Source organism: Equus caballus, chromosome 11, assembly GCF_041296265.1.
Source record: "Equus caballus isolate H_3958 breed thoroughbred chromosome 11, TB-T2T, whole genome shotgun sequence".
NCBI classification, from domain to species: domain Eukaryota; kingdom Metazoa; phylum Chordata; class Mammalia; order Perissodactyla; family Equidae; genus Equus; species Equus caballus.
Window position 1 is genome coordinate 337,687 of NC_091694.1, and position 13,357 is coordinate 351,043.

The 13,357-nt window shown below is 48.9% G+C and overlaps 1 protein-coding gene across 15 annotated transcripts in view; it reads right to left on the bottom strand.

Annotated features, from left to right (window-relative positions):
• Positions 1-13,357, bottom strand: part of TBCD (tubulin folding cofactor D) — a 190,981-nt gene that overhangs the window by 26,282 nt on the left and 151,342 nt on the right. For all 15 annotated transcript variants that reach the window (XM_023651679.2, XM_070226685.1, XM_070226683.1 and 12 more), the window contains 3 exons: positions 4,862-4,924; positions 3,873-3,949; positions 2,345-2,426 (listed from right to left, as the gene is read on the bottom strand). In XM_023651679.2, the coding sequence (XP_023507447.2) occupies positions 2,345-2,426; positions 3,873-3,949; positions 4,862-4,924 (222 nt within the window). The remainder of the gene's footprint in view (positions 1-2,344; positions 2,427-3,872; positions 3,950-4,861; positions 4,925-13,357) is intronic.

A 13,357-nucleotide genomic window follows, 5' to 3' on the forward strand; every position in this document is an offset into this window, starting at 1 on the left:
TCAGACCCTCAAATATTAGGATAGAAAACAATAAAGCTGGAGTCCACGTGCACATGCACTAGCATGATATCCTGGGTGGAACGCACGATGATACACGTCAGTGGCAGCAGGAGAAGTCACCTCCATCCTCTTCACAATTCACTGAGTCTCAACATGTCAAAGGTTAATTTCAGAATCTGTTTTTTTATATTCAGAGTGATATGATGTGGTCCTCTCTTCTTAGGCAAAAAGTAAAACACGACCTTATCATCCCAATGTTAAAAATAGACCAAATACAAAATAAGGTCACTGTCTCTTTATGTAATACTACCCACGTTAGTAAAGGGATACAGTAAAACAACACTAATGTGGAAATGATGCGGGGTCGGTGAGCCAAGGAGTCGAAAGAAAGATTTCTTGGACTCTCAAGGTCTGGCAGTACTGCTCTTTTATTTAGAGAATAATGTGGAATAGCATGGGGACAGGACCCACAGGCAGTAAAGAGCTGCTGCTGCAAAAAATGAGTTGAGGGTAGGGCTAAATTTAAGGCATAGGTATGTGAGTTATCTCTTTACAAGACAAAGGAAAGAATATGTAAAAAGAGTTGTTAAAATGGTATCAGTGCTGTAGGGTCTGGGTATTGGGTGGTCCTATAACTTTTAGATAAGAATCAAACCGGGTTAAGTAAATGGCAGAAGCCACAGCTTAAATATTATCTTCAGCTAAAGACAAAGGAGGATGTTGGGGGGGGGGGGGGGTCAGTTACATGAGGTTGCCAGACAGTGAACAACTTAAGTTCTTGACTTCCCCATCAAGAGTTTCCAGAGATAAGGTCATCCCCGATTCCTCCTGGTGCAGAGAGGAAGACATTCCCCACAGATGGAGACTTCCTTCACAAATGCAAATGTCTCTCATCAAAGGGCAAGCAAATTCCATTCCTCAGAGCCCCCTTCTCAAAGTAACCAGCCTAAAATAATCCTCGTCAGAAAGTCTGTCAGAAGATGAAATTACAGAATGTTTTCTTATTTTTGAAAAAAATCACAAAGTAGATTTAGACTATTGCACACATTTCTATACCCTTATTTAAAATAGTGTTTCATGTATATATATATATATATATTTTTTCTTTTTTTGGTGAGGAAGATCGTCCCTGAGCCAAGATCTGTGCCAGTCTTCCTCTATTTTGTATTTGTATGTGGGATGCTGCCACTGCATGGCTTGATGAGCTGTGTATAGGTCCACACCCGGGATCTGAACCTGCGAACCCTGGGCCACTGAAGCGGAGCGCACAAACTTAACCTCTATGCCACCGGGCCAGTCTCTGGTATACTTTTGAAACAACTGTAATATGTGTTCTGTAAAATGATATGAAGGAACCCCCAGGGCAACCTAACATGTGAATGTGAAGCGTTTTAATATAAAAAATGATGCTAATGAACTAGACCCTACAAACAGTATCATATGGTGTATCAGATAAACTCCAGATAGAGGTGATGCCGGAAACCCAATCGACGCAGCAAGGCAGCTGCACGGACACTGTTTTCGTAAAGAGGAAAAGAGCAAAATGTGTTAACACGTGAAGGACACTCACCAGGAAAACGCGGCCATAGTGGCTAGGAAAATTCTGAAAGCACATTTTACCATAAAACATAAAAGCCCATGACGTAATCACTGACATGAATAAAGACTCCAGGGAGACTCTAAGTTCCTCCTGGAAGCAGGAGGACCTGGTGAGACAGAAGCAGACACTTCTGAGCTGACAGACCTAGGGAACAAGGGTCAGAAAAGAGTCACCACGACAACAGAAGTGAAGGAGCTGGAGAACAGACACCAGGAACACAGGGGACAAAGGGGGCAGAAACACGTGGGACGGGGAAGGGTCTACACGGGGAAAGACAAGGAGCCCTCAAGTGTGACCAGAGCACCCATGCACAAAACGGGGAAGTTCACTTAAAAACCTAATTTAAGCAAACACTGCTAAAAACTAAGTTGATTTTACATAATTAACAGCAGCACCATGTCCAGGAAAGGCTGACGTGGTGCAGCCTATGCAGGACACGGCCTAGCGAAGCCACTTGTTCAGAGCAAAAGAGAAGCTCTGCACAGCTGGAGCACGCGAGAGGACAGGCCGAGGGCGCGACGCCACAACGCAGCCCCACAGCCCCCACCTCCGTGTCCACTGCCCACCGCCCATCCTTGTCTCTGCTGACCACCCGGCTCGGGCCCTGGGCTGCACTCACCTGCCCAGCACTCTCCCTCCCCAGACCCCATCCACACTGCCGCAGGAGGGAGTGGCAGAAACCCCCACCCTGCGCACCCAAGCTTCCTGGAGGGTCTGAGGGTCCACTGCTCCACATCCACTCACCCTGCCGGGCGGGGTCCACCTCCCCAGGCTCCTTCGTGTAGTACTCACTGCAGAGAGCGGCCAGGGCCAAGACAGCCGCATCCTAAAGCAAGGCAGAATGTGAGGGGGCCGTGCTAGTAAATCGAACAGAGACCTTGATTGTTTCTTCCACACAATACAATCCCACATCTTCTAACGTGAATAGTTAATCACAAAATGGAGCATGTTTTCTTTCCCAGCAGAATGAAGGATAAAGTGTGTTACACACCTGAAGTAACGTGGGCAAGGACTCTAGGCGAGCCGTGTACAGGCCTCATTTAGAGGAGTCAGGAGTTCAGGGGCAGTGGGAACGGGAAGGGGCTGGACGAGGAGGAGGGGCTGTGAGTTCCTCAGGCGCCAATCCCGCGGGCCACCAGGAGCCCCAGGAGCCGCAGAGCAGGATGGAGGAGAGCTGAGGAGAGTGTGGGGAGCCAACATGATGGTAGCCACTGAGCTCACGTGGCATACGGGGCCGCACAGGCCCTCTCCTCAAACCTCTGCTGCCCACAGAGGAGGAGCCAGAGCTTGGCATGGGCCTCGCGTGACCACACAGACAGCAACAGCAGACCCGCTGGGCTCCTGTGTTCCTTCTACTGCTACCCCAAATCAGGGAGCTGAGGCCAAGGCAGCAGGCGCGGGAGGGGTGCTGGGCTGGCAGTGTGGGGCTGTGAGCACGGGGAGGGCCCACAGAATGGAGCATCACACCAGATGTCACTGGTACCAATTAGAGCACTGCACCATGGCCACTGCCAGTGTGAATCAATGATGGATATGTCTTAAAAAGGAAATTTTGAAGCCCTGATCATGAGGCACTCACATTCAACTAGTGAAACTGTACTCGGATTCAACAGAATGATAAAGTCACTTAAAAAAAAAGGACGTTGAAGACGCATCCTATCAACCCAGCAGAAATGCTAAGAGACACAGGAGGCTGGAGAGTTATAAAGGAGACCAGTATGTATTTCGTTTCTCCATCCTCAGTGTCAAAGCCTAGCTGTCATCAACACCCAAGCTCTCATCTCTGGAAGGGGTTGAGTGTTACAGGTGTGCTGGTCTGAGGGCCCCCTGTCCTGGAACAAGACAGCAGTGGCACTCGGCCACACACACTCTCTTGCTTGCTCAAAATGACCGACACTGATCCGCGGGCCGATCTTGGACTGTGGGTTCTCATCTGCACATGAGCATCAGGTGTGAAGATCCCTCCCTAAAATCCTACAGCTCGACAGGACACTGCACAAATTCAACTAACCAAATAGTTACTATCAATATATATAAAAATAGCTCCGAAGGTTAATATGATAAAACCAGAAATACTACTAAAAATTTTAAATATTCTGGTCACCAACAGCTGCATTTGTTTCCTTGATTATAATTACACAGACAATGCCATATAGAACTCTAAATATGCCATTTACCAGTTATCACACTAGTCCTTTCAAACAAACACTAAACACAATAATTAACATCACTTTCTGTAATGCAACAGTTGGAGAAATCGTGCTTCCCGCACCTTAATCTGTTGTTTAGAATGACTTGAAATAAGATGGAGATTCCTCAGAGTGTCATTTATCAGCCACTGCCAACCATCTGTTAAAGAGACAAAGAAATTTATTTACTCGATTAAGAATATTTAGATGAAATTACAAACATCAACAAACAGATCTCCTTCTGCCTCTTAAATCAAAGTCTGGAGGAAACCTACAGCGAACCCTCCCCAGGGCGTCCAGCATTCTGAAGGCCTCGCAGTCTAAAGGGAGCAAGTCTTCTCTGGGCCATTGAAATGCCAAAACTGTTACACGGGACAACCTTTGTTCTTTTACTGCACCTGCAAGCCTCAGGTGGTCTTCTCCTGTACCTGCCCCTCAGACACTGCCCAGGGCCCAACAATAAGAACCCAGCAGTCAACTCAATTATACCCAACACGTGGCAACAAATGCTCAGTCTATCCAGTTTTTATTTTTTTTTCAGTCACCAGACTTCTAAGGCTGCAGAGCAAAGACAGCCAGTGGTGAAGGTGACCTAGGCCCCTTTCTTACTGCCTCACTGTGGCCAGCTGCCACAGAACACGGAGGGGCTCTGGGCCTGCATGGGGGCCCAGCCGCTGCCGCGAGAGCTGGTTCTCGCACGTCCTGCCTGCGAGGCCTTGGCGCCTGCTGCCAATGCTGCTCTAGTCCCGTGAGCATCTATGCCACTCGGGCCTGCACTGTCCATCGGGAGAGGAACAGACAACAACGTCCAGCACTGGGCGCGGCTGTGACGGGCAGAGGCACAGCTAGGAGGTCTGAGGAAGGAAGGGAAAGATTCTCTTTTTTTTGAGGAGGGAAGAGTGTGACAGACGCTCATGATTTACATTGGGTTCGTGTAGTAATTTCAAAACAAGGTATTTAATATCATGAGACTTTATCATCTATCCTAACAGATTCATTTTTACTTTTTAATTGGAAGTAGTTCTGGAAGAAAATGCTGCAAGGTGAGTTACTGAACAAGAAAAACACTTACCGATTACAGCATCACCTCTGAAGGGCATTTTGGAAAGGGACAAGTTTTCTATTAAAACGCACACTAGGAAGAAAAAGGATAAATTCAATGTCATTTCTCCAAAAGTGCCTGTCACAGCACCTACCCTGCTGTGTCTGAGTCCTGCACGTCCAGCAGCAAGCCCCCTCCCAGCACCCCCGCCCACTCCACATGCCTCAGTGCTGCTATCCAGCCAGCCCTCGAGCAAGCCCTGGGCATCTCCTCAGCTACAGACCCCAACACGAATCCCCAGGGACGAGTAGCGATTCAGAGGACTCGTGGGCTAGCGAGGTCATCGACACCTACAAGTGACCAGGAGCTGTGGCAGAGCATTAGGCACCTGCCTGAGACGAGGACCACGGCGCAGTATGCTCACATGGGAGAAAAAGGGTCTCCAAGGATGGAAGAAGCACTCCTATCACAGGTGAGCACTGGGGGTTCCACCATGGGTCAGACAGGTGACCATCCTGGGGTCTGCCAGGGGCCAGACAGGTGAGTGCCCGGGGGTCCACCATGGGTTGGGACCGAGTCAGACCAAGAGCAGGAGCTCACGCTGTCAGCAGAGAAAGTACTGCTTATTATCCCCAGCAGGATGGTTCCTGGACTAGCTGCAGTGCTGGAAGCTCTGGTAAGCACCTGACTATGAATAACCCAGTGTCCATTTTTAAATCGAGAAATGATTACACTTCCACGGCAGAGATACAGTCCAATGTAACCAAGAGGTTACAGACCCGCCCGTTGCACAGGAAACCGGAAACATGGGATCAAATACCAGGACCCTGAGCTTCTGGCTGGCAGCCTCACCATGCATGGCCCGACGTCTGCATGGGGAGCCCAGCAGGAGAGGCCCACCCTGAGGGGCAGCGCCTCAGTGAGGAGGGGCAGAGTATGGCCATGCCCACCATCGGAACCACACCCAGGACCCGCCCTCCCCCCACCCCCACCCCCCACCCACCTGGGACAGCCCCCTGTACTTCCCAGCAAGACACTCACGCTCCTCCTAAAGTGCCTACACAAAAGTCTTCTTGAACTGCCCACACATAATACGGAAAGAGTGCGGCCTCTGCACCCACCATTCCTGTTACACTAAAGTGAAAACAGCTTTAGTGGTTTTTCTCAATTGTATAAATTCATCTTTGTTGAAAAAGTTCTAACACTACAGAAAAATGTAAGATGGAAAAAGTTGCCACTGACATTGTGGCGGTCACCCCTTACTGCTCAGCTGTGCATGCGCCAAGTACCCCCAACACACCTCCACAGGAGCGAGCGAACACGCTGCCTTTGTACGGACACCCCTTCCTTGTAACCGAGCTCCAGCCTGGATCCGGGCACTAAGGTGACCTGGACGGCGAGCTCCCAGGCATCCTCCATGCTCAGAGGATCACACAGCCGTAGACACCACAACCACGCACTCAGGTGAAATGTCCATATTCTGCTTTGCCCTATTCTCAATTGGATGGGCAATTTTAAGAAGTCTTTGCAGCCTATGAATAATAATTTATCTTTCAACTGCAATACAAGTACTTCCTCTAAATCTGTACTTAGTCTACTGACTTTACACATGGTATATTCTTCTATACAAAAGCTTTTAATATTTATTAAACAAACATTATTTTCTCTTGCTAGTTTCTAGTAGTGGAACTACTGTCAATTCTGCTAGGTGGTTCTGTGCCAAGAGCCAAAAATAAAACAAAGAAAAACACGCAGAAAAAAAGAGTCCTTCTGGGCCGGCCCGGTGGCACAGCGGTTAAGTGCACACATTCCACTTCAGCGGCCCAGGGTTCGCCGGTTTGGATCCCGGGTGCAGACATGGCACTGCTCATCAAGCCATGCTGTGGTAGGCGTCCCACATATAAAGTAGAGGAAGATGGGCATGGATGTTAGCTCAGGGCCAGTCTTCCTCAAAAAAAAAGAGTCCTTCCCAGTTCAAACTATCCAATGAAGTCTTACTGTAACGTGGTGTTTGGATCTGCTTTACAGTTCGGGGGGGCGGGGGAGGGCCCTGGAAGGAATATGTTCAGGGACCAAATAAAACAATAGTAGCAAATATGGGGACTCACTGAAGACGGAGGACAGACATGGGGCTCGTTACACTATTTCTCTTTGCTTCTGTGTAGATTTGAAAACTTCCAAATTAACAAGTTTTTTAGGAACAGACGTTATACTATAATGAATGTCTCCTGAAATTTCTTTGAAGTTTTTTAAATTACATTTTTTGTACTTAAGATTTCAGTTAATCAGAAGTTTAGTTTTGGATGTGTGTGAGGTAGGGACACAATTTTACTCTCTTCCCCACGGCCGTTTGGGACACTGTCATTCAGTCAATAAGCTACCCTCTTCCCCAAAGTTGGAAACGCCTTCTTTGTCACATATCAAACCCCATCCATATCTTTACACTGGAATCTATTTCTGGATTCTCTCTTCCATTCTATCGATCTCTTTGCCTGCTCCTAAGAAAATGCCATTCTGTTCTGAATAGTTTTACGGTATGTTTTAAGGACTGGAAAACCCAAGTTCTATTTTTTAAAATAACTTAAGAGATTTGACCTGCATATAAATTTTAAACGCATTTTATCAAGTTAAAAAAAACAGCACACAAAAAGATGTTCCACATCACTAGCCATCAGGGACGTGCAAATGGAACCCACAGTGACATGTCACTGTCTGTTTATCAGAATGGCTAAGGTTATAAACAGTGAGAGGACCAAGTGCTGACAAGGCTGCAAAGAAACTGGAACTCTCATACACTGCCTGTGGGAAGGTAAAATGGTGCAAACATTCTAGAAATCTTTTGGCAGTTTCTTACAAAACACATGGTTACCATGTGACTCGGCAATGAAACTCTTGGGGATTTATCCCAGAGAAATGAAAAGTTAGGTTCACACAAAAAGCAGTATGCAAATAGTCTTGGCAGCCTTATTCATAAAAGCTGGAATCAGCCCAAATGTCCCTAAATGGTTAAACTAACTCTGGTACAAGCAGACAGTAGGATAAAAAGGACAACCTATTAACACTGAACTATCCAGAGGGATCCCGGGGCATCCTTCTTATGGAAAAAGTCCAACCTCAAAAGCTTTCGTACCACGTGATCCCATTCACACACACTCTTGAAACGACAGACTGTAAAGACAGCCGATTAGTGGCCATCAGGGGATGGGGGGGTGAACAAAAGGGGCAGCAGGAGGGAGGCCTTCGTGCTGAGCAAGCAGTTCTGCATCTTGACCAGGGAGCCGGTTATACAACTCTAAGCACGGCTGCATAGGACCAGACGCACACACACCCCATCCAAAAACACACGTGAAAACTGGATGAGTCTGTAGTCTAGTTAATGGAGTGGTACCCATGTCAATGTCACGGCTTTGACACTAAACTGTAAGATAAGATGCCACTGAGGGAAGCTGGGTGACAGATACAAAGGGCTCTATGCACTAATTTTATAACTTCCCATGAGGCTATAATTATTTCAAAATAAAAGGTTTTAAAAAGTAACAGACTAGGTAACTCAGACCAACCCACCAGCTAAGGCAACATTTTTAAAAAGACAGACAAAATTAAAAACAAACAGTATGTGCTTAAAGTCACTGGTTAGCTACCAAGGGACTAAAGAACTACAAGCCAACCCCAGGAGTGAGCACCTGCTGCTGGCAGCACCAGTGATCCCAGAACAGGCACTCAAAACCCAGAGGAGGACCAGAGCTTCTCAGAGTCTTCAAGGGCTGGCGGGACCAAACCTGGAGACCAGAGCCACTGCAGGTAAACCAGGAAACCCCTCACAATGGGTTTTGAAGCCAAAAGACCAATCCCCAGACATAAGCATAAAATTCAGGGTACCTGGCTGAAGCCAGTGCTGAGCCCCTCCAATCTTGAAACGGGAGGGAGGTGCCCCAGGCGGCCAGCCCCAGGCCGCCGACCAGAAGCACATGGAAAGACTCTCTGGGAAAGGACACGTTTCCAGGCTTCACTGTATTTCTGTAGATTTTCATACCCAACATCCAGACCTTTACAAACAGAACTACAGAAGCTCTAGGTAATGGTATTATTAGACACAGACTCTAAACTGTGCTTATCATGCCCAAAGAGGTAAAAGAAATGACTGAAAACTATGACAAGGATATAGAAACTATAAAAAAATAGAAATTCATAGAGACAAAAACACAAGAACTAAGAGTTCAATGGATGTGTTTAATGGCAAAGAAGACACCGCTGAAGAGAGAATTAGTGACGTGGAATATAGGTCAAAAAAATACCCAAACTAGAAAGGACAGTAAAAGAAGACAGGGTCAGGGACAGGAAGAATGACGTGAGATGGGCTGACTTACAGATGAATGGAGTCCCAGAAGCACAGGGGACAGAGAAGTGGAGAAGAGCAATATTTGAAGAAGTAATGGCTGAGACTTTTTCCAAAAGTGACCCAAAAATTCTACAAAAACTACAGATTACAGAACCACTATTAACCCTAGAACCCCAAGCAAGATAAACACAAAGAAAATTCATTCTAGGTCTATCATGGTAAAACTATGAAAACCAAAGATGAAGACAAAATCTCCAGAGAGGCCGAGAAAATGAACAGATCACCTCCCACAGAGTAAAGAGTGGCAGATAACCTCTCAACAAAAAAGGAAAAAACTGAGAAGACAACAGAATGTGATCTTTACAGTGCTAAGAAATAAATGCCCAACTAAAGTTCTATACCCAGCAAAAATAAAGACATTTCAGACAGACAAATTAGAGTTTACTGCCCACAAACGGACACCACGGAGAACACTAAGGCGTGTCTGTTCTTCAGGCTAAAGGAAATGGTCCCCTGCAAGGTCAGAGATGCAGAAAGAGATGCAGAGTCTTTAGAAAGGTAAATATGTGGGTAACCTAATGAATTCTGACTAGACACCTGGACGCCCTGACCTGTCAGGAAGGGGGCTGTGGTCAGAGGACGGAACAGGAGGTAAGGTGTGTGGGGAGGGGCACCGGGGTCAGAGGGCAGACCTTCATCTCCCACTGGAGGAAGTGACCTAACAGTGCATGTTCAAGCAGAATGCCAGGTCTTCACCCTGGCTCCTCAGTGACAACCTTCCACCACTGGAGGAAGTGACCTAACAGTGCATGTTCAAGCAGAATGCCAGGTCTTCACCCTGGCTCCTCAGTGACAACCTTCCACCACTGGAGGAAGTGACCTAACAGTGCATGTTCAAGCAGAATGCCAGGTCTTTACCCTGGCTCCTCAGTGACAACCTTCCACCACTGGAGGAAGTGACCTAACAGTGCATGTTCAAGCAGAATGCCAGGTCTTCACCCTGGCTCCTCAGTGACAACCTTCCACCACTGGAGGAAGTGACCTAACAGTGCATGTTCAAGCAGAATGCCAGGTCTTCACCCTGGCTCCTCAGTGACAACCTTCCACCACTGGAGGAAGTGACCTAACAGTGCATGTTCAAGCAGAATGCCAGGTCTTCACCCTGGCTCCTCAGTGACAACCTTCCACCACTGGAGGAAGTGACCTAACAGTGCATGTTCAAGCAGAATGCCAGGTCTTCACCCTGGCTCCTCAGTGACAACCTTCCACCACTGGAGGAAGTGACCTAACAGTGCATGTTCAAGCAGAATGCCAGGTCTTCACCCTGGCTCCTCAATGACAACCTTCCACCACTGGTGGCAGACGCCAGCGCTGCTCACAACACGGTGGTCTCCCTGCCCCTCTGGAGGCACGTGGAGGGACTGCACTTGTACAGATTGTGGAAAGTCTGTGTGGTCATGCGACGTGCCCTGGCCAACGCAATGAGAGCAGCAGGAGTGTGGCTCCTGTGGGAGCACTGAGAGCCACATGCACTCTTCCTTCTCCACAGCCCCGGCCACGTTCCAGGCATGGAGTCTTTGTCAGCTGGGTCCCAAGGACGCAGGAGCAGACTCCCTGCCCTCAGCAGACTAGACGTGTTGCAGCATGAGCAGATAAAAAACGGGTTGTTTTAAGGCTCCCAAATTTGGGACAGCTCAGCGCTCCATCTCTCCTAGCAAAGCTGAGCTCTATTGCCCGGCCCCGCTTCTCACGGTTCTAAATGGTGAAATCTCACAGTGTGGCCTTGGCATACAGGCCTTCACGTGAGCAAAAGGACGCGAGAGAGAGAGAGGAGAGGCCCTGCTCCCTCAGCCAGGGAGGCAGAGCTGGGTTCTGCGACATAAAACCGCCTTAAACTCACTGATCAGGGCTCCGTCGAGGATGCTCACTCGATACCGCTCTCCTTCTCCTAAGCAGCTTACAGACTTGTGTGAATATTCACAGCAAAGGCCAACTTGTTATTTTTCTGATATGTGAACAGAGGGTCTGCGATGACTCCCAGGTCTGAGCTATTGTTGCCATGAAACGTACAGAGAACCTCCAAGAGACTTGCGGTTTGACCAGAACCTCACGGCTGAGCGACATGACATTCTTGACAGTAGCGCAGAACTCACTTGCCCACGTTGTCAAAGGGCATAGGTGCATAAGCCAGAAGCCACGTGCAGCCTGTGCATCCACTCAGTTTCTCATTTTGGTGAGAGCCTTGGCTCTTGCCTCATTTAAACAAACACATCTAAACCTAAAGAAATGGAGAAAGTGCTGTGCAAGCACGTAACTTAGAAATGTGGAAGCAGGTAAGAAAAAAAGGCAGCTGGAAGGATTGAAAGTGATGACTTTGGAGCAACAAAAATTTGGGATTAGGGGTGTGGGACCAAGACCACTGACACTCAGCAGAACTATTTCACTTTCTGAACTATTTTTACTTAAATAAACTTGAAGGAAAATAATTTCCTACAAATGGAAAAACAACAATAAGGAAAAAAACCCAAGTTTACACCAAGGGATCATTCGAGGTCACCATGGAAGGAGAGCTTCAGAATGATCCCCAGGGAGGTTATTAAGGGGCCACTTAGGAGAGAGGTGTGGGGACGGGCCATCTCCAGGAGCTGTGACCTTGGTTGCAGGGTGCAGGCCGGCAGAGCACCCCCTGACCTCACTTTCCTCCCCTCCTCCTCCTGCTGACCCGGCAGGAGCTCCCGCCGACCAAACAGGCTGGAAGCCAGCAGGCCTGAGAGACGGGCAATGTCCCCACGATGCTCCCATCACAATGACCATCATAACGTGTCCCATGATGCCCCTCACAATGTGCCCCCACGATGCCCCCTCTCACAATGCCCATCACAACATGCCCCATGATGCCCCCCACGACGTGCACCCACAATGCCCCCCCACAACGTGTCCCCATGATGCCCCCCAGTGGGCCCGCCACTGTGCACCCCTTCCACACAGCCTCCTGAAGCAGAGGGCAGGTGGGGAGGTGGGTGCATGTGGGGGGGTGAATGGAAGCATCCACACACAGCCCCCACAACAGACCACACACCTCAGCTATACTTCCAGGCAAATCCCCCAAGGATCTGGGGTGGCACAAAAACACCAAAATAGCAGAGAGGTTGCTTTTTTTATCTTTAAACAGTTCTGTGTCACAATTAACTCCTTTGGCACAGACAAGCAGTAGGTGCAGCCAGTAAACAAGGGCATGAGGGGACGGCCACCTTGCCTTGAGTCTTTGCAAATAACATCAGCAAGAAGCAGCCAAGACAGAAGGCACATCCCTGCTCCTCTGTCTCTTGAAGCGGCAATGTAGCCCCGGGTGGGGCAGGGCCGACGGTAGCAGATGCTCAGTCCAGGGCACGCCACGTGGTGCAGACTTTGTGGAAAGCACCTCCAAGGCAGCCGAGGAAGGCTCACAGCAGGCGCGCTCCTTGCTCAGTCACTCCCATCTCAAGAAGGCATTTCTCTGGAGTCCCTGACGGCTGTCTGTGGAGACAGGCCAGGGCAACGTTGATGCCACAGCGCGTCTCAGACGCACCGCGTCTCAGCAGCAGTCACCGAGCCCTGGTAAAGCTGAGCAGCTCACCTGGTGGGCATGAAAGCTCCTAACAATGCATTGTGAGAAGCCGTACGTACACACAACGTGACCCCAATGCCCTGAGACACCAATCCGCATGGAGAGAAGAATGGCCTTCAGGGAGTGCCTAGGGCTTCCACGGTGGCCAGCTCTGGCTGCTGGGATTGTGAAAGGCCTCTTATAGTGAGCGAGGGTTTCTGTGCAAACTTCTGGTCAAATGCAGATGACACAACAAGCAGACCCACCACGTGTGTAGGGGTGCGGGCAACAGTCGTAGGGCCCGCCCTGCAGTCCCACTCTGCTCGAGCTACAAGCTGGAGGTCAGGGAGTGGACCCCTGAGAATACATGCACCTGACCCAAGCCGAGCCAAACCTCTAAATCCAGAATGGTTCACAGATCACGAGCCATCGATGACGCCCAGGGAGCAACTTGGAGTCATCTGGTGGCTGCACATCTGACATGCAGTGATGGAGTCCATTCCAAAAGCCACACGCTGACCCTGGCCCAGAGGCAGCAACTGCAGAGCAGACCATCTGTGGCTCCACACACTGGCCGGCAGAGATTTAGCGCACGCCTGTA